Source organism: Ostrea edulis, chromosome 3 (assembly GCF_947568905.1).
Source record: "Ostrea edulis chromosome 3, xbOstEdul1.1, whole genome shotgun sequence".
Lineage (NCBI taxonomy): Eukaryota > Metazoa > Mollusca > Bivalvia > Ostreida > Ostreidae > Ostrea > Ostrea edulis.
Window position 1 is genome coordinate 31,208,147 of NC_079166.1, and position 21,191 is coordinate 31,229,337.

At 35.0% G+C, this 21,191-nt stretch overlaps 1 protein-coding gene across 1 annotated transcript; it reads left to right on the forward strand.

Annotated features, from left to right (window-relative positions):
- The first annotated feature begins 376 nt into the window (after positions 1-376).
- LOC125675728 (WD and tetratricopeptide repeats protein 1-like) lies at positions 377-21,153 on the forward strand. Its single transcript, XM_048913514.2, has 14 exons — positions 377-636; positions 3,219-3,302; positions 5,060-5,106; positions 8,466-8,577; positions 9,063-9,250; positions 10,328-10,552; positions 11,984-12,078; positions 12,947-13,147; positions 13,955-14,117; positions 14,472-14,660; positions 15,334-15,572; positions 16,156-16,327; positions 16,986-17,178; positions 18,551-21,153. Exons 1-14 carry the CDS (start codon positions 589-591, stop codon positions 18,737-18,739), a joined length of 2,145 nt encoding a protein of 714 aa, XP_048769471.1. The 5' UTR covers positions 377-588; the 3' UTR covers positions 18,740-21,153.
- The last annotated feature ends 38 nt before the right edge of the window (positions 21,154-21,191 follow it).

A 21,191-nucleotide genomic window follows, 5' to 3' on the forward strand; every position in this document is an offset into this window, starting at 1 on the left:
CTGTGATCCGGAAGAAGAACCCTCACTATGGCACTCCAGCAACAGCTTTCGACGTCTTGGTGTTGAAATTAATGAGAACTTCGTTGGTGTTCTCTTTATTGTTATTTCATTAAGCTTAAGACGATGCTAAATCCACTAGCCTATCGGGAAAGACCAGTTAGTACTATCAGTACTTTGATTTCTTGCAATAAATAAGGATTAAAACATAACGAAACGATAAAGCATTTTAAATTTAATTTTTATCTCGTTTTCTTCAAATATTATATATCAAACGTGACGAAGCTATATATAATACATACTGTTCTTATGTTACATTAAACATATGTTTATTAACAGTGCAATGCATTTCATCGTTTTGCTTTATCCAGATTCTGTAAAAATTGTCAAAACATTTTTAGTTTGCCAATACATTTGGTTGTTTACAGTGTTAGACGCGACGCTAAAACGAATTCCTGACTGTTCAGTGTTGGTTTATGCTATGAGGATTTTACAGTAAAGGAGTCTTTTATTTATTAATTATGATAACTTTCTATTTGTTTTGTTATACCAAAATTTCTACCGGTTGAAATTTTTATATTACGTTTGACAATGGCCCAATCTGGAATATTGAAGAGAAAGTTTCAACGAGAAATTGGCGTAAGTTTTAGATACTGTTGAACTAAGTTATTGTTCTTTAAACTAATGATTATGTGAAATGTTGATAGGTGTATTGATTTTTGTTGAATTATAAACAACCTAGAAATATTAATACGCAACTAGTTTGTTGCATGCAGATTTTCCCTAGTTCGAGATTCCTCTGAGTTTTATCAGTAAAAAAGCGGTAAGAGTCAGAGGAATCTAGGATTTCTGTAGATTCTTGTTAATCTTGATGAGATTCGATTTGGATGTGATATTTTTACCTCCTGAACGCATACAGGTTGTCAGTCAGAGTATCACAGTTCAGCTCAATTTCAATAAGGCTGTAACAGACTGTACAAATCTTCTATTCTCTATAGAAAAATGAACAGGCATAGCCTACACTCACTTATCTTTGCAAACCTTCATGTTTTAATTATGGAAAATGTGTAAATGTAGGTGATGGTTAATTACACTTCAATTGACATTTTAAATTTAACTCAAATATGCATGTATAGGTATTTTGAAGTCATATTTTGTTCAGAGTCAGGATGATGCCAGAATAGGGTTTGATAGTTTTTAGTAGTAAACGTTGGGGAAAATATCAACAACAAAATTTCTAATGAGCCACAAGGATGCAATTTGTCAAATTGATTTACCTGCAAGCAATGATTTAAAGGGACTGGTTCACGTTTTTCGAAAGAAATGTTTTTCAATTTTGATGTTAAAAATTAAACATTTTGCTCATTTAATGTTGACAACCAAAATTTGGACCATCTGAATGCAAGGATAAGAGCAATATTTTAACTTTGATTCTAAACAAAGACTTGAGTCTTTTTATTTTAATATGTTAATAGTATACTTGAGTTGTGATATATATAATAAACTTGGATCAATATCCATTTAATTTGAAAACCCTGTAAACAATAACATGCCTCAATCTTTGTTTTCAAAACAAATAAATAAACTCTCTATAATGAGCTTCTGTCATGATGAATAACCTTAATTTTTTTGTGAAACTTTCTAGACATATTAGACTGTCAGTCAATGATATTAAGATTTGCAAACCACAAGCCATTCGGGCAACCATTTTCAGGAAATGTACATGCCCGAACTCAATTTCACTTGCCCGAGAAAAAAAAAATTATACACATGTGAAATCTGAATAATTTTCAAGACAAATCTGGAACTGACCGAGTGAAGATGCATAATTAATGGGACGAATGACTGTTTGGGGCGAGTTATTCTAATTTTTTTTTTACTTCTGATTGTCAAATTAAAACTCCGACGGGTAATTTTTTTTTACAAACCAGTCGGACTTGTTGCCAAGCGGATTTTACAAGTCCGACAGGAAAATCACTGGCCGCGAACGTTCGGACTACCACTAATTTCGCAGATTGGACTGTAGATTTTGATTATTTAAAGTGAATAACAAAATTTGGAGGAAAATCGTGAATCAGTCCCTTTAGATTTATTTTCCTGGGGCAGGACATATGTCTCTGATCATGGATTTTATTAAGAAACGATGCAACTGTGGTGATGAGCAAAATTGTCAACTCACTCGATTTTGTCTGGTTACACCTAATTTTTAATTCTGTAACCCAATTATTTTTTATGAACAGGTGGGTCATACCTTTCACTCAATTTCTGGATTTGGTTTTGTAAATTAGATCACATGCCATTGTATAATTTCCAGTTTGCAACACAAGCTTGGATCTACACAAACAATGCTAATTGTCATGACTACATTACAGAGAAGTTATCAAAGCAGGTGTTAACAATTATCTGTGAGTTGTTTTGACAAATTGGGGATTGAAGTCATTATGTAAAATGGCTTCCCTGGAGAAGAGATCCTTATAAGGATAATCCCAGACATGCCAACAAAAAGAAAACAATACTTATGTGTAGACTACCAACCAATTTTGGAAAAAAGAGTAATTGAGGACAGCATGGAGCTTATTGTCCATTGTCTATTGGGTTTGGAGCTTAAAATGATTTGACAAAACATGCCAAATTGCTAAATCATGTAAAAAATACTTTTATCAGCACAAAAGTCATCTAATCACTGTTGTCATTTGTGTCGTCATCTTTGGATGTTGATATTGTAAAGAAAATACACACTGAATTCAGATCTGAACAAAACAATGAAACTTAAAATGCCTTCTTATATCGTGTAAATTTAATCAATCTATGTCCTGCATTGAATGTATTGTCTATCTCCATCAGTCTTTGGAAAAATTCAAAATGTGCCACTGTCAGTTACAATGCTTCTCTTCAATAAATACACAAAAATATACACATTTTTGTTGTAAATATTTTTTTTTAGATGTAAACACTTCTAACACATATAATCCCAGTAAATATGTCGTGAATGTCATTATGCATTATGAATAGAATTTTTGTTTTCCAAAGACGGTGACCCTGTTTTTACATGTTTGAGGTTGGCAACTATGCTGATGAGTCGCAGTGATGTGGCCCATGAGTCCTGGGTTTATATTGTGTTTATTACATGTATTATACTATTATAGTCCTTGCTTTGTTATATAAGCAATTCAGATATTGAAAATTAGTTGTAATTTGAAATTAAAGAGTTTCATTTGCAGGGATTGAATACACGCCCATTTCAACAAGAGCTCCAAGTAATACCAGATTTTATCCAGAGACTTGGACTAGAGAAGGAACTACAGGTAATGACAAAAGAAATGGACAGGAAAGGGGCAGTAAACATTCAGGTCTTATTTTAGAGTTCTGATATTTTGATAGTTCCTGGTTATAGCAAGCAAAAATGTGAAGTCAACTCTTATGTAGTAAGATATATATACATATGGATATTACTATTAAGTTATTGTAGCAGAGAAGGGAGGGAAATCTTTGGATCAATTCAAGGATCTTTACACTTAAATAGATTATCATGAGTTTTCAGGGTTAAAGATTACCTGGTATTGATTGTAGTTTCACGGTAGGGGGTTATATTACCTGGTTTGCCATGTTCAGGGCGTTTAGTGTTTCATGCTTTGTTCTTCTTTACATACCAAGTTAGCAAAACTAGAATGAGCACTTCTGTCACATTTATCTCAGCTGGCATACCGTATAATGGGTATTTTCTGTGGGTGGAAATTTTTGCGATCCGATCCCTAAAAGATAGCAATTTATATTCTGTGTTTCCAATTTCTGTGGTTGCATTATCCCCCTATCTATACCTTTATGTATCAATACATATTTTTTGTGACTATAATTTTTGCAGATTTTTCCTATTCGCAAAAAAATAAACACCTGCAGAAAATACACATTATACGGTATGTAATATATATCAGAGTGGATTTAGAGATGAGTTATATAAGGTCAAGTTTGAATTTAGCTAATTTGGTCTTGACGTTTTGATTTGTGTATGGAAAGTAAATGATACCCTTGTTGTTGAAAGATACATGTATACACACAAGACATTTTGTAATATGTTACTCAGAAACTAGTCTGGAGATGATGATCAGTTTGGAATATTTTGTTGTAGAATTTGGTGTAGATTATGTGGCTGGAGTGGATGTCTAGTATGTTGCATTCTTACTGAATGTGAACACTGATTGGCTTTTTATATGTCTTTAGATGGGACATACTTCTGTATTATGGTACCATGAAGTTTGTACTCCATCCTTCTGTCCGTCCATTCGAGGTTTTCTGTTTCCATTTTCATTTCTCTGTCACATACTAAGCAGAAACTTCCTATGTGGCTTTTTTGTCAGTCACTTTAGATCATGTTGCACTTTTGATCTATTTCAACTTCTCTTGCAGGAGTTTTGCCCCTTTATTTGAATTTTAATGTTATATGGAAGGTACATGATTTGTCCAGTTTTAAAACTCCTCCCACAGTTTTGAAGCGAGGGCCTTCATATTTTACAGAGTGTTAGAATGGGTATTGAAGATGTGCATGTGGCAAGGATTTTGATTTCATTCAATTTTTGAGAAAACAAAGGGTTGTTGAATTTTGTCAATTTTGAGAAAATGTTACAAAGTTAGTATATTGTTGGTCCATTTAACTCCTCTCACAGTTTTCAGGTTAAAGCATTTGTAAAGAACTTGAAAATGTGCATAATATTTATATTGCAAGAATTTTTATTCTCAACAATTTTCTAACTTTCTTCAATGCTTGGAATGAACTTGGTCAATTTGGGGAAAATATTTTACACACAGAGCTCTTGATTTGTCTATCTATCTCCTGTCACAGTTTTTAAGCTTGAACCTTTTATTCATACCAAGCAAAAGAAAGTCATCACATCTTGAATGATGATGGCTGATACTGCTTTCAGTAAAGTTCTACAACTCATGGCTTACTGTAAGGAAAGACTCTCTTCATGAGCTTTTAATGGGCGTATTGTGTACCGTTTCACATACTCCTGTCTTTAATAGTTTTAGTAAACAGTTCATGATAAATCAGTTTTTGTCTTTGAAGGGTCACCATGGATGTGTTAATTGTTTAGAGTGGAATGAACAAGGAACGTAAGTATCTCCATGATTATTCTATCCAATAGGTGTGTTTTCAACAAAACAATTATACTGTTTGATAAATATTTTGTTAATTAAATTTGATCCTATGTAATTTGCATGTTGTTAACTAAGTGATCATTTGAGAATATTAGTAAGAATATGATATGATTAATAATCATACGGTATCAATACAGACTAAGACAGTTAAGATGTTATTGACTACAACTGGCACTGTTATTTATATCTCAGGTTGTTGGTCAGTATGTTATTTATATCTCAGGTTGTTGGTCAGTATGTTATTTATATCTCAGGTTGTTGGTCAGTGGATCAGATGTATATTATGTTATTTATACCTCAGGTTGTTGGTCAGTATGTTATTTATATCTCAGGTTGTTGGTCAGTATGTTTTTTAGCTCGCCTGAGCTAAAAGCTCAAGTGAGCTTTTCTGATCACCCGTATTCCGGCGTCCGTCCGTCTGTCTGTCCGTCCGTTTGTAAACTTTTAACATTTTTAACTTCTTCTCAAAAACCACTGGGCCAATTTCAACCAAAGTTGGCACAAAGCATCCTTAGGTAAAGGGAATTCTAAATTGTTAAAATAAAGGGCTAGGCCACCTTCCAAGGGGAGATAATCAAGAAAAGGTAAAAATAGGGTAGGGTCATTAAAAAATCTTCTTCTCAAGAACCACTGGGCTAGAAAAGATGAAATTTATAGATAAGCTTTATTAGGTAGTGCAGATTCTAAATTGTTAAAATCATGGCCCCCAGGGGTCGGATGGGGCCACAATAGGAGATCAAAGTTTTATATACAAATATATAGGAAAAATCTTTAAAAATCTTCTTCTCAAGAACCACTGAGCCAGAAAAGCTGAGATTTATATGAAAGCTTCCTGATATAGTACAGATTCTAAATTGTTAAAATCCTGGCCCCCGGGGGTCGGATGGGGCCACAATAGGGGATCAAAGTTTTACATACAAATATATAGGAAAAATCTTTAAAAATCTTCTTCTCAAGAACCACTGAGCCAGAAAAGCTGATATATACATGAAAGCTTTCTGACATAGTGCAGATTCAAGTTTGTTCAAATCATGGCCCCTGGGGGTTGGATGGGGCTACAAGGGGGGATCAAACTTTTACATACAAATATATAGGGACATTCTTTAAGAATCTTCTTCTTAAGAACCACTGAGCCAGAAAAGCTGATATTCACATGAACAGCTTCCTAACATAGAGCAGAGTTAAGTTTGTTCAAATTATGGCCCCCTGTTGTAGGATGGGGCCACAATAGGGGATCAAAGTTTTACATACAAATATATAGGAATTTTTTAAAAAAAATCTTCTTCTCAAGAACCACTGAGCCAGAAAAGCTGATATTTACATGAAAGCTTTCTGATATAGTGCAGATTCAAGTTTGTTCAAATCATGGCCCCTGGGGGTAGGATGGGGCCACAAGGGGGGATCAAAGTTTTACATACAAATATATAGGAAAAATCTTCAAATATCTTCTTCTTGTGAACCATTGGGCCAAAGAAGTTCACATTTACATGAAAGCTTTCTGACATAGTGTAGATTCAAGTTTGCAAAAACTATGGCCTCCAGGGGTAAGTTGGGGCCATAATAAGGACTACGGTTTTACATGCAAATGTATATAGAAAGTCTTCTGATATGGACAAAGGTGACTCAGGTGAGTGATGTGGCCCATGGGCCTCTTGTTATATCTCAGGTTGTTAGCCAGTGGATCAGATGTATATTATATTATTTCTATCTCAGGTTGATGGTCAGTATGTTATTTATATCTCAGGTTGTTGGTCAGTATGTTATCTATGTCTCAGGTTGTTAGCCAGTGGATCAGATGTATATTATGTTATTTCTATCTCAGGTTGTTGGTCAGTATGTTATTTCTATCTCAGGTTGTTAGCCAGTATGTTATTTCTATCTCAGGTTGTTGGCCAGTATGTTATTTCTATCTCAGGTTGTTGGTCAGTATGTTATTTATATCTCAGGTTATTGGTCAGTATGTTATTCATATCTCAGGTTGTTGGTCAGTATGTTATTTATATCTCAGGTTGTTGGTCAGTATGTTATTTCTATCTCAGGTTGTTAGCCAGTATGTTATTTCTATCTCAGGTTGTTAGCCAGTGGATCAGATGTATATTATATTATTTCTATCTCAGGTTGATGGTCAGTATGTTATTTATATCTCAGGTTGTTAGTCAGTATGTTATTTCTATCTCAGGTTGTTGGTCAGTGGATCAGATGTTTATTATGTTATTTCTATCTCAGGTTGATGGTCAATATGTTATTTCTATCTCAGGTTGTTAGCCAGTATGTTATTTCTATCTCAGGTTGTTGGCCAGTATGTTATTTCTATCTCAGGTTGTTGGTCAGTATGTTATTTCTATCTCAGGTTGTTAACCAGTATGTTATTTCTATCTCAGGTTGTTAGCCAGTGGATCAGATGTATATTATATTATTTCTATCTCAGGTTGATGGTCAGTATGTTATTTATATCTCAGGTTGTTAGTCAGTATGTTATTTCTATCTCAGGTTGTTGGTCAGTGGATCAGATGTTTATTATGTTATTTCTATCTCAGGTTGTTGGTCAGTATGTTATTTATATCTCAGGTTGTTGGTCAGTATGTTATCTATGTCTCAGGTTGTTAGCCAGTGGATCAGATGTATATTATATTATTTCTATCTCAGGTTGATGGTCAGTATGTTATTTATATCTCAGGTTGTTGGTCAGTATGTTATTTCTATCTCAGGTTGTTGGTCAGTGGATCAGATGTATATTATGTTATTTCTATCTCAGGTTGTTGGTCAGTATGTTATTTATATCTCAGGTTGTTGGTCAGTATGTTATTTCTATCTCAGGTTGTTAGCCAGTATGTTATTCATATCTCAGATTGTTGGTCAGTATGTTATTTATATCTCAGATTGTTAGCCAGTATGTTATTTATATCTCAGGTTGTTGGTCAGTGGATCAGATGTATATTATGTTATTTCTATCTCAGGTTGTTGGTCAGTTTGTTATTTATATCTCAGGTTGTTGGCCAGTATGTTATTTACATCTCAGGTTGTTGGTCAGTATGTTATTTACATCTCAGGTTGTTGGTCAGTATGTTATTTATATCTCAGGTTGTTGGTCAGTATGTTATTTATATCTCAGGTTGTTGGTCAGTATGTTATTTATATCTCAGATTGTTGGTCAGTATGTTATTTATATCTCAGGTTGTTAGCAAGTGGATCAGATGTATATTATATTATTTATATCTCAGGTTGTTGGTCAGTATGTTATTTCTATCTCAGGTTGTTGGTCAGTATGTTATTTATATCTCAGGTTGTTGGTCAGTATGTTATTTATATCTCAGGTTGTTGGCCAGTGGGTCGGATGACTTGAACGTGATTCTGTGGGACCCCTTCCGATATCGCAGTAAGACAACAATCAACACAGGTCACCAGGGAAATATATTTTCTGTGAAGGTACGTGAAGAAATCAACTTGGTGGTGGCAGTTGGGGGTAGGGGCACTGGGGCAAATTTCCTTTTGCTTAAGTAATAATTTTGAAAGAATAAGATGCTATATGTCTGAGTCTGATAAATTATATCCTGATTATCCCTAATTATCAGCTGTTGTTTCAAGGATATATGTTAATGTTGCCTTGCACCAGGCTTCTTAAAATGTACAGGGTTGATTATGTTAAATACAAAATAATGCACAAAAAATATCCATTTGTATATTAAAAAAATGGCTTGTATATATATGAAAAGAGTATGATTTTACTGAGCAGTTACCATAAACAGAGTCATACTCAACTGAGTATTTAGTGTTTCAGAGTTTTACTATCCCCATGACCATTGATGTCATACATGGCTTTTAATTTATTTCATGATTCTTACGTGCACCTTGACTTGTTCATATTGATTTCATACTTTTAATAATTACACGTACCTTGCTTTATCTTTCAGTTTTTACCCAACACCAATGATTCCATCCTTGTAACCGGGGCTGCTGACTGTAAGATCAGAGTATTTGATCAGAATGTCAACGAGAACACACACATTTTCTCCTGTCACATCGGACGCGTGAAGCGTCTCGCCGTGGCTCCCAATGTACCGTTCATGTTCTGGAGTGCTGCAGAGGATGGGACTGTCATGTAAGATATAGTCTTAACTCTTCATCACTATGACATCACATAGAATCATTTTATAAGATGTATATAGCTCATAATTTCCCATCACTATGACAACACATAGAATCATTGTGTAAGATGTAAATAGCTCGTAATTTCTCATCCCTCTGACAGTACATGAAACCATCATGTAACTAAGATATAAATACAGAAAGTGCAACGTTATGATTAAACATTATACATGTACGTGTATATCATTCTATTTAATCAATCATTATACATGTATGTGTATATCATTCTATTTAATCAATCATTATACATGTATGTGTATATCATTCTATTTAATCAATCATTATACATGTATGTGTAATCAATCATTATACATGTATGTGTATATCATTCTATTTAATCAATCATTATACATGTATGTGTAATCAATCATTATACATGTATGTGTATATCATTCTATTTAATCAATCATTATACATGTATGTGTAATCAATCATTAGACATGTATGTGTATATCATTCTATTTAATCAATCATTATACATGTACGTGTATATCATTCTATTTAATCAATCTGTATACATGTATGTGTAATCAATCATTAGACATGTACGTGTATATCATTCTATTTAATCAATCATTATACATGTATCTGTATATCATTCTATTTAATTACACGTTACACATGACTATATATTATATATATTTACATTTCTGATGTTTTTGTCTTTGATATCTGTACAAATTGTTATGGTAGCCATTTCCTCATGAATGTGTTGCAATAGTAAACAATGAGTGTATGAATACAGGTATATATAATATGTCTGTTTTAATTTCTAACAGAAATGAAAGTAGGATGTCAGTATAAGAAATAAGCTTTACTTTTGAAAATGTATAAGGAATGAACAGCAATGCTTCGCGCTGGCTTATTACTTTTCATGACGCACTCATGCCCTTCACGAAGTACGCCAACGTGAAGCGTCACAGTTCATACCCACATGTATTTTGAAATATGAACTTCATTTCTTGTGCATGTTTGTCTTTCTGTCTTTGTATAAGAGGGAGCACTGAATGGGATTTCTTTTAATTTACAGGCAGTTTGATCTCCGAAGTCCGGAGTCGAGTCAGTCCAATGCAAGGAATGTCATTGTGAACTTAAACGCTCACATGGGGCATAGTGCGGAGGCAAAGTGCTTGGCCATAAATCCTCTGCGGCCGGAGTACCTGGCAGTCGGCGCTAACGATCCTTATATCAGAATGTATGACCGGCGCATGCTGGTGTGTCGCAGCCTGAAACTGCCACAGGAAACGACTAACAGGTTACAGTTGTATCTAAGACGGTCTCTTTTTCTAAAGTGTCTTGTGTTTCATTTAGAATGTTCCATTTTGAATAGACGTGGTGTGCTTTGAAATGTAAACTCGGTGTCTGATCCAGTGTAAGATATGAAATAGGCTCCAGTTGGTAGTGTGCTTAAGTTTATGCTGTATTGAAGACGATACTTTGCCTGTGTTCTTTTTTAGCTCACCTGAGCCACAGGTTCAGATGATCTTCTCTACCCAAAACTTGTCCATCTTCCTTGTTGTAGTTGTCATAAAGTTTTCATATTTTCAACTTCCTCTCTGACATAATTGGGTCAATATCTAAATAATTTGGCATTAAGTATTCCTCAGTGAAGAGGATTGAAGTTTATTAAAATTCATTTCCCTCTCCAAGGGAAAAAGATGGATGGAATGTTTTAAAATCTTCTGAAGAATCACTGTGCCAGAAAAACCAAAACATGCAAGAAACTTTGCATGTATAATTAAGATTCATTTTTTTCAAACTATAGTTCACAGGGCCAGTATAGAATAGACTTAAGTCTTTTCAAGACCCACACAGGTAAAATTTGTCCTATAAATATGGAGGTATCCTCTTGTAAAAATTATTCACCAAATGACCCTCAGATCCACAATATAGGTGTACAGTTTGGCATAAAAATATTTACTGTAGAAAATTTCTTTGGATTGTTTGTTTTTGAAGTAACCACAATTGCATTAGTAAGCGTCTTGTGTAGTGTAGAATCAAATGACCGGTGGGACCAAAGCAGGGCCACAATAGGGGTTTAAAATTTCATGTTTGAATCTTTAGGAATATTCTTAAGCATCTCTCATTTAGCCTAGATTTAGTTTTTTTCACAACCTAACAAGTTCAGGTAGAGGCCACAATTAGGATTAAAGTTTTACATAGCAATATACAGGTGAATTTCCATGGATCAAATTTTGATCTTTTGAAGTAATTCTTCAGTCCTGATTTTCCCCCTATATTAATACGCAGATTTTCTCTCATTCTCTTGAATTTTTTATCTTTCTATTAAATTCTGGCTCACTCAAAGTAAAACTTAGTTGCATTAGATAGTGTAAAAGTCAAATTGTTCAATTGAAGTGTTGATTTCTGGACTCTCTTTAGCTTGAATTTTCAATTTCTCAAACCCTTGGACTTTCTCGAGTCACATGTGTAGGAAAATTCTGTAAAATTCTTTCAATAAACACAAGAGCACAAGGAAATAAATGGCACCTGGGAGCAGAGTCACCACAATAGGCTTTTAGTTTCACACAGCAAAAATGCACAACTTCTAATGGGCCTCTTCATTTTTGTGGTATGATGATATCATTATCTGATTTTAATTACAGATCTTCATTCTGCCAGAGGTCCATACCTGTGGAGTTTTATCTACAGTAGTTGATATAACAATGTAACTTATTATTTTCAGATCTCCGTGGTCCTGGGAGAGGTCCAGTCCAATGGTCCCTGCCTCCCCAGATGAATTCCCCATTCCTCATGATGCAGTCACTTACTTCATAGCAGGTCTTGTATAGCTTTATGTCTGTTTTATACATTTTATAACACTTGAATCTGTTTGACATTTGAGTCAGATGTTCTGTTGGTCCAATATATAGAAATGTTGGTGAAAGATTTATAGAGTTATGTTGCAAATTAGTAGATATCAAATTAAAGTACTATGGCAAGCCCATCAAATAATTAAAACATACAATGCTGACATAAAATCGAATATTAGTTCTCTATGTAGCTTTTTATATGCGGATCTTTTGAAGGGCTGAATTATGGTATGGGGTTTCCTGTCTGTCCATCTACTAGCTTTTTCGTGTTTAGGTCGAATCTTTCACACTGTACCTTAAAACTTGGTCAGGTAATGCATCGGGGAGGGGGGGGGGGGGATGTGCCATGACCCAAAAATCTGTGGCCTCATTTTGGAATTTTATAGCTATACATAATCAAAATGTGTCTGGATCATGTTGTGCACACTGTAAGACCTGGTCTGCTCATGGATCTTGGAGTATGCAATTTAGATATTCAACATGTACATGTAGTTCCAGTGCAGGGCACTTTATTTCTGTTGAAGTTTATTTAGCAGAACATAGTTTAGTGTTATGAAAGGATGAAATGTTTAGATTATTTATATTAGGGGCATAAAACAAGGGAAACATGGGATAATTTGATGAATTAGTAAAAACAGAAATTACCCCCATGTTTACATTGTTCTTATATCCCCCATAGTACAAACCAAGTAGACTTTTTCCCTTATATTTTGTACTAATTGTAGTATATAGGTTTTGATGTCAAGTTTAAAGGTCACTGTTAACATAGACAGATGAGATACAGTGAAACTGAGGCAGGTTTATCACTGACCGGGAAATTTGTCTGTTTTATGTAGGTCACCTGCCCCAGAAACAACAGGACTACAAGAAGCGCTACAGAACCCTGGCGTCAACATATCTGACCTTCAGTCCTGATGGCCGGGAGTTACTGGTCAACCTCGGCGGAGAACAGATCTACATCTTTGACATCAACAGGAACAGGAAGGCAGAAAAGTTTGACATATCCATGGTTCTGGCTGCTAATGGCGTTGTTAAAGGTGAGGAGGTTATAGTATGTCTAAAAGTTCAATCCTCCCCAAGCCATTTTCAAAGGTTGCTTGTAAGTAGATGATGTGGTTTGACCCCCCGAGTCAAGGTCATTTGGCTAAAGTCCCATGTTAAAAACATTTTGAAATATTTTTGTTTGAATGTTGACTTTGTAATAAAGAGATAAACTCTTAGTTGGCATAGAAGTTGGTTCTGACCAGATGGTGGTGGGTCATGATATTGAAGAGACATTTCACTACATCAAATACATTGCAAAAAGTCTATTGTCATTGGTAAACTTACATGTATGTATAGCTGCAAAAATTCAAGCTAAATGAGCAAGAACTTAAATTTCCACTTGGTGTCATACATGGCACAAAGGTTGTGTATGAGAAGACAATGTGTCGTGACTCTGACCAAGGTCATTTAGGTAAGGTCAAGGTTATAGAAAGAAAATAATAGATAAGATCCTGTGTGGATCAGGCCCTTGGGTCTTTCTGAGGGTATCTTAAAATAAAACTTGGTTTGTGTCACAGTCAGATTTTATATATATTCATTACCTGTAGCTATTTTGGACTCTGTAGAAAAGGATGATTTATTGGAAAAATTTAGTGAAATTGTTGCTTTAAATATATTATTTTTTATACAGATTTTAAAGTTTCTGTCAGAATCCGACTTTTATAAATAATAATTTATGGCTTTTATTCCCTTTTGACTCCTCTTTTTGCAAGAAAATAGAAACATTTTTTGAGTGTTCCATTTCTGTATGCTGTGCACATGAAGTGTGAATTTCTGGAGGATCAATTTCTCTGTTGCAGAAGCTGGCACCAGTAATGGCTTCCACTTGCACTCTCACAAGAATGGTGCTTCTAACGGGGTGACAAACGGCGTCTCCACAGGAGTGTCGGCTGCTGCCGCGGCGGTGATGAAAGCGGAGATGGAAGTGGAGGAGAAACACAGAGACTCCTCCGCCAAAAGGAGGTACAAGTCATGTCATGAACAAATTCTGGTGTGGCGATTTCATACGTGACATCTTAAATACATCACGGAGCTTCCACTCATATGGATGCTTCAAGCCAGATTTGATTCTATTTAAAGTGTTTGATATCTGACATCATTTTCATGCAATTGTCAAATTTAGACTAAACTAAAACAACTTATTGGGTAAAATTTACCTTTGCTAATGATAATCAATTGTAACTTTGGTCCAATTTTGCAACACTAATACAAATGACCCCATGTCTAAATTGTTTTTATATCCCTTTGATTCAAACAACCTTGGACATTTTTCTGAAATGATATTGCTTTTACGAATCCAATTCTCAACTTGTACAGGTTAAAAACGTCCACAAGTGCCAAACCGATCCCCCCTGCTGTGGAAGTCATTAAGAAAAAAGCTAACCGTTACTTTGAATTGGACCAGTGTTCCAAGGCCATTATCCTGTACAACCAAGCCATACAGAGAGCTCCGTGGGCATCAGTGCTCTATGGCAACAGGGCGGCAGCTTTTATGAAAAGGAAATGGTAAGTTTAGATATCAATCAATCAATCTCTCTCTCTCTCTCTCTCTCTCTCTCTCTCTCTCTCTCTCTCTCTCTTGCTTGCTCTCTCTCTCTGTCTATGCGAAAGTTTTTTGGACCACATAGGACATTCGGTCCTTTATAATCAATGAACACACAGGACCGAACCAAATTTTGTCAGACCGAAAAACCTAATGTAAAAATGTGAAACACGTGAAAACGCAGAACCAAGGAAATCTTATTATACTATAGTAATACTATTGATATTTTATCTTTAGTAGGCCTAACAGCTTTTCTTTTATCGGGGGATCGCTCCCGCATAATACTTTAGACGGTCCAGACGGTTTTAATCACATTCATTTACGTATTTGGATTTGTGCAATATTTTTTTACTGATAACAAACATTTAAATGACTCCGTGTCAAAATAGTAAAGCTCAAAACCGGACTTCGAGACATCAAACATTCCAGTCCGGTTTAAAAAATGACGCATCAGACCTGAGGCACTGCACATCGGTCAGGTCCGACGGTCCGATGTCTTTCGCATACACTGCTCTCTCTCTCACATATCTGTCATTGAAATCATATAACACACCTAATGATTATGTATTATTGCTAATTTAATTTTGTTATGCACAGACAATTTTACTCTGGGTTACCTCTGTTTTCAATCAACAGGGATGGTGATTTGTACGCCGCTCTTCGAGACTGTCACAGTGCTCTACACATTGACCCAAACCATTTAAAAGCTCACTTTCGATTGGCCCGGTGTCTGTATGAGCTCTCTTGGCCACAGGAAGCTTATGATTGTCTGCAGCATTTCAAGCACAAGTTTCCTGATTATGCAAAAAGTAATGCTTGTGAGAGCTTGGATAAGGATATCAAGGCAGCTATCTACTCCAAGACAGACTCAGGAGGTCAGTTCAAAGGTGGAAAATATTGATTCAAAGGTTCAAATTTGAATTGTCAGAGTGTGCTGATTGGTGTGGTGACAGACTCAGGGGGTCAGTTCAAGGTGAAAAATATTGATTTTACTGTTAGGATAAGCCTCAGAGTTCAATTGTCCAAAGTATGCTGATTAATGAGAAGATAAGACTCAGGGATCAGTTCAGAGGTGAAATATATTGATTTTACTGTTAGGACACAGATATTCAAAGTTTAACTGTTAATAATCTGCTGATTGGTGAGAGGTTAAGACTCGGGGGTCAGTTCAAAGATGGAAAGTAATGATTTTACTGGTAGGACTTAAATTCAAAGTAGCCTGCTGATTTGTGAGTGGCCATACCAACAGAGAGTCCCTGTTAAAGTTAGCAAAGTAAAATTTGCATTACACTTATTGTATTGATATTTTTGGGTCAGGTTCCTGGAATGAATATTGTTGAATTGTCATATTTTCAATCCATAGATGTTGAAATGAATTCCAAGCTTATAAACTCCAATGCATGAAAAGAAAGGAATACGTGCAATATCTTTAAGTTTTATTCCATTGATATCTTTCAGAGGAGAAATCTGAGTCCTCATCAGAACCTACAGATTTTTATCCGGGAAAAAGGGGTGTGTCGATCTCTGATCAGGAGGCTTGCTGGCGAGCCCTGGCATTAGATTACGAGGCCCGATTTTGTGGTCATTGCAACACTACCACAGATATCAAGGAAGCAAATTACTTTGGCAGGTAAACATCAGACAAGTGTTTGCTGAGCATTCATGTTGTAAGAAACTTTTGAAAGGACCTGTAAAGAAGACTTTGTTTGATAAGAATTAACATGAACTTCATAGAAGCATTAGGTAACATTGAGAAAGATATGTTTTGAAATTTTTGCTGTATTTTTCCTCACTTTGAAGCAATGATTAATTTAATCCCCTTGAATTCATTGTATGAGGGGATACAGTAATAGGACTGTCTGTGTGTGTGTGTGTGTGTGTGTGTTAGTGTCTTTGTGCAACACGTAGATTGTAGACACTCTACAGGCCACACTTTTTTCCTCGATTAAATTGAAACTTCACATATTAAAAGAGGAAGAATCCTATTGAATTGGGGTCAAAATGTCAGTGGCAAAGATCACTATAGGACTTCTTAGAAAAAGCGTGTGGATACTCTTAGAGGCCTTGCTTCTTTGCTCAATTGATTTGAAACCAACATATAGCTTAGTTATCAAAAAAGAAAAAACTTTGATGATTTTGGGGTCAAAATGTCAAAGATCAAGGTCACTATGGAACTCTATAGAAAAAGTTTATAGACACTCATTTAGAGGGGATATGTCCTGCCTTTCTAAGCTTACTATATATTGATGATGTAGATTGAATGTATGTACTTTTTGTCTTTTTGATAGCAATGGTCAGTACGTGGTTGCTGGTTCCGATGACGGGTCTTTTTTTATCTGGGAGAGAGACACAGCAAACATTGTGAGAGTACTAAGGGGAGATGACTCTATTGTAAACTGTCTCCAGCCTCACCCCACCCAGTGTCTCCTCGCAACGAGTGGTATCGATCCTGTTGTCAGGCTCTGGAGTCCCAAAGCAGAGGTAATGTCAACTTAGTAATCAATCTCTGAAGCATTGGGGCAAAGTATCTCCTGAAGCTGGCTACCAGCGGTCAGTCTCTTTGTCCCTGTGGTATAGGTAATGTATGTTAGCAATCTGATTAAAACCAAATCTTTGAGCTGCTCTGGTATTCTGATGTTGCTAATACAAAGATCTAAAGACATCTTGTATAAGGTCACATCACAATGAACTTTAGATAAACCAATCAAATCATCACTGGCAAAATGGTTGGCAATAGGAATATGTGATGATGAATCCTGAAGAGTTCTGGATAACGACTTACGAAGGGACCACAAATGCAGAATTCAACATGTAAGAATAGGTTTGATTGGTTCTTGTAGAAGCATTCGATTGGGTGACCTTAGATCACCAAAGGGCTAGCTGAAACGATCCTATACATCGATACAGGGTGTCTTTAGATCTTTGTTTTAGCAACATGAGAATATTGGAGCGGATCAAGGATCTGGCTTTAATCAGATTGTGTCACTTAGCAAACTTTGGAATTCCAGGGCACAGGTGATATTACTGAACACATGGTTAGGCTCTCCTCAGCCCTGGGGCAGAGATTATGTCTCTTGTGTAGCAGCAGTATTGACCCAGTAGTCTATCTCCGATGTCCCAGGTCCAATGCATGAGTCTGGAAAAATGTGAATTTTCTAAAGTAGATAGAACAATTTTCAGAAGTCAAACCCTCTTGGACTTATTTTGTGTTGCATGATAGATAAAACACAATGTAAGTCTTGAAATTAATTTGATATTTGAGTTTGTGAAGATGGCTTGCAAAGACCTGCCCTTTATCATATTTTCTTACCCTCACCTCACTATCACTTCTATATCAAAACAGGTGAAAGGTCAAAGAATAAGTACTTTATAAACAGATGTTGTACAATAGTAATCTATCTTTGAATGGTAGTCGTTGGATGTTGCCAGGGGTTACTCTACTCTTTGTTGGCTTTATTCAAAATGGTGTCAAATAGCACATGACCATAAGTGATGTCTGTTTCATGAAAGGTAGAATTACTGTTTGAGTGATGCAGTATGGAAAAACATTTAGAGAGATAAAGTGAAAGTATGTTATAACTATATACTATGCTACATGTCATATAGGCTGTGTTTTCACGTATAAATTGATATAAAACAATATTATGTAAAGTACTGTTACATTCACAACATGTATTCAAAGTAGCTCAGATATCATAACTCATACCTATGTTATTACAGAACAGTACAAAAGGCAATACGGAAGGCGGTCTTACATACATGTAGATATCAATGACTTCTGAAATTACAGGATTGAACAGAAGATGAACAGGAAGAGAAACTAGCATAAATACCTTGACTTCTGTAATTTTAGGACGGCACGAAAGACGAGCGAGAAGTGGATAATTCGGATGACGCAGCTCTAGCCAATCAGAAGAGAATGAACGCTGACCCGTTGGAGGTCATGTTGATGAACATGGGATACCGGATCACAGGAGTGTTTGATGTGGATGAAGAGGAACAGAACAATAATGACCAGTCTGTTCAATGTCGTCCCAGTTAGGTCAAGGTCATTGTGAAGTGTAGCGTGAGACAGTGTCATTTTTAACCTAGCTATGAGAAGGAATTCCTGAGTGTTCAAAAGTGTGATTTATAGAGAGACAGATTTGATAGGTTGTTGAGGAGTGCAAGGGATGTGTCATGATAAACTGCACTTGTTATACATGATGAATCATGATAATTATTATTTAGTGAACTGAAGACTTAAGAAATTATATTTTTTGCACAATAGTCTCACATGTATTAAGCAAAAATATAATAGTTTTGATTTAAGTGAGAGTTTACAGATGAACTGGTATTTTTTGAAAACTTTCCACAATTCCCAATTTCATTCATTTATGTTCATGTACATAAATCCTTACCATTTTACTTCTAATGAATGCTTGTTTCATTTGCTGACATTTCCTGTGTAATGCTTAAACTACAGCATCACTTATGTTGGTTGTGTTTAAGTACCTGTAATCAATGACCATATATGCTAAAAGCTGCATATAGTACATAAATTACAGTTACATAAATACATTACATCAAATACCGTTACATGAATTACAGTTACATAATTACATTACATCAAATACCGTTACATGAATTACAGTTGCATAAATTATAGTTACGTAAATTACAGTTACATGAATTATAGTTACGTAAATTACAGTTACATAAATTATTGTTGCGTAAATTACAGTTACATAAATTATAGTTGCGTAAATTACAGTTACATAAATTATAGTTACGTAAATTACAGTTACATAAATTATAGTTGCGTAAATTACAGTTACATAAATTATAGTTGCGTAAATTACTTCATTTCAAAGAAATTGTAATGAATAGACAAGATATGATTGAAATTGACCGGGTCACCTTAAACAATTCTATAAATCATAATTAAACATTGAAAAATCTGTTCCAAATCAAAAACTTTGAAATTGATAGCATATGTTAAGTCATAGTGTATTTTAAATCAAAACAAAATTAACACAAGCTAGAGATTTTGTGAAATGGAGCTTGCGATGTTTTATTTTCAAAGAAACATACTTCAAATGAAATTTTCAGAAGGTATGAGAACCTCATCATCGGGAATATTTCTAGCCGTGAACCAGACATTTAATGTTTCTTGCCGTCAACCAGACGTTTAATGTTTCTTGTACGTAAGATTACCTTGGTCACGAAAATTAGTTGCCGGGAACCATTTCATTACTAGTAAATAGCGAAATAAAGTCATCGCAAATAAAAGCCGTTTTACAGTGTATTTAATGACAAATTGTTTCAATACATGGTATTTCGTCTCTGTATATGCTATAAGTTTTTATTATTCAATGTTTGCATGATCCGATGTTTTGTTTGAAAATAAAAAAGCTAGAATCTTTAAAAAGAAGTATTTGGTATCTGTAATGTATATTCATGAGACAGTCATTTCAAACATCTGTAATGTATATTCATGAGACAGTCATTTCAAACATCTATAATGTATATTCATGAGACAGTCATTTCAAACATCTGTAATGTATATTCATAAGACAGTCATTTCAAACATTTGTAATGTATATTCATGAGACAGTCATTTCAAACATCAATGGACATGTATATAGAAGTAGGAACCTTTTGATGTATTTGAGACTGCACTTATCAGTGTAGAATGGTTTATGTGGTGATTAATCTGTCAACTTGGATGACTACATTTTTGTTTTGTTACTCGATGTCTCACAATTTACATAGAAGTGATGCACAGAAGTTCTACCATCAACAAGCATATGTATGCTGCTAGAAAACTATACTATCATATTTAAAAACAAATGTTTTCAGGTATTCAATTTTGAGGAATGTGATAATAACTCCGTAGAGAAATTCAACTGCATTAGAATAATGTAATTCTTTATTCCTAGGAAGAAATGTAATAGGCCATACACGCTTTAATTACTGAGAGAGACAATTACAAACGTTAGCTACAAATAAACTACGGTAGCATCTGAGCTTCCCAAAACGTTGAAAGTGGACAGTTTCAGGATTGTGTGTGAGGGCATATGTGATGTAGCATATGTACGAGTGTCATGGATTGCCAGGTGAAGTTACTGATGAGAGGTTTCTGCTTGCCATAAGTATTATTTTTCATCATGTGATAATTTATTCTATTTGTTACGAAATCATTATTTTATTTTATTAGCTCTCCGTCTTTGTTGATACCCAGTCTGTTTTCGTGTGATAAAGCTTAATGATATGTATTGTTGCTTTGAATTTTAAAACCATATGTATTCAATGTTCGATGAAATCACTTTTTTGAATTTTTGAAATGTATTTTCCGCTGAAGACATTTTTAAAAAAATGTAGGACATTGAATTAAAGAAGAGAAACACCATATGTAAATTGATGTTAACCTTTGAAAATAAACAGGGTGTCTGTGCATCCTATGGAAGTTGTCAACAAGTATTTATGATTTGTCAGTTAGATGGCACACCCCC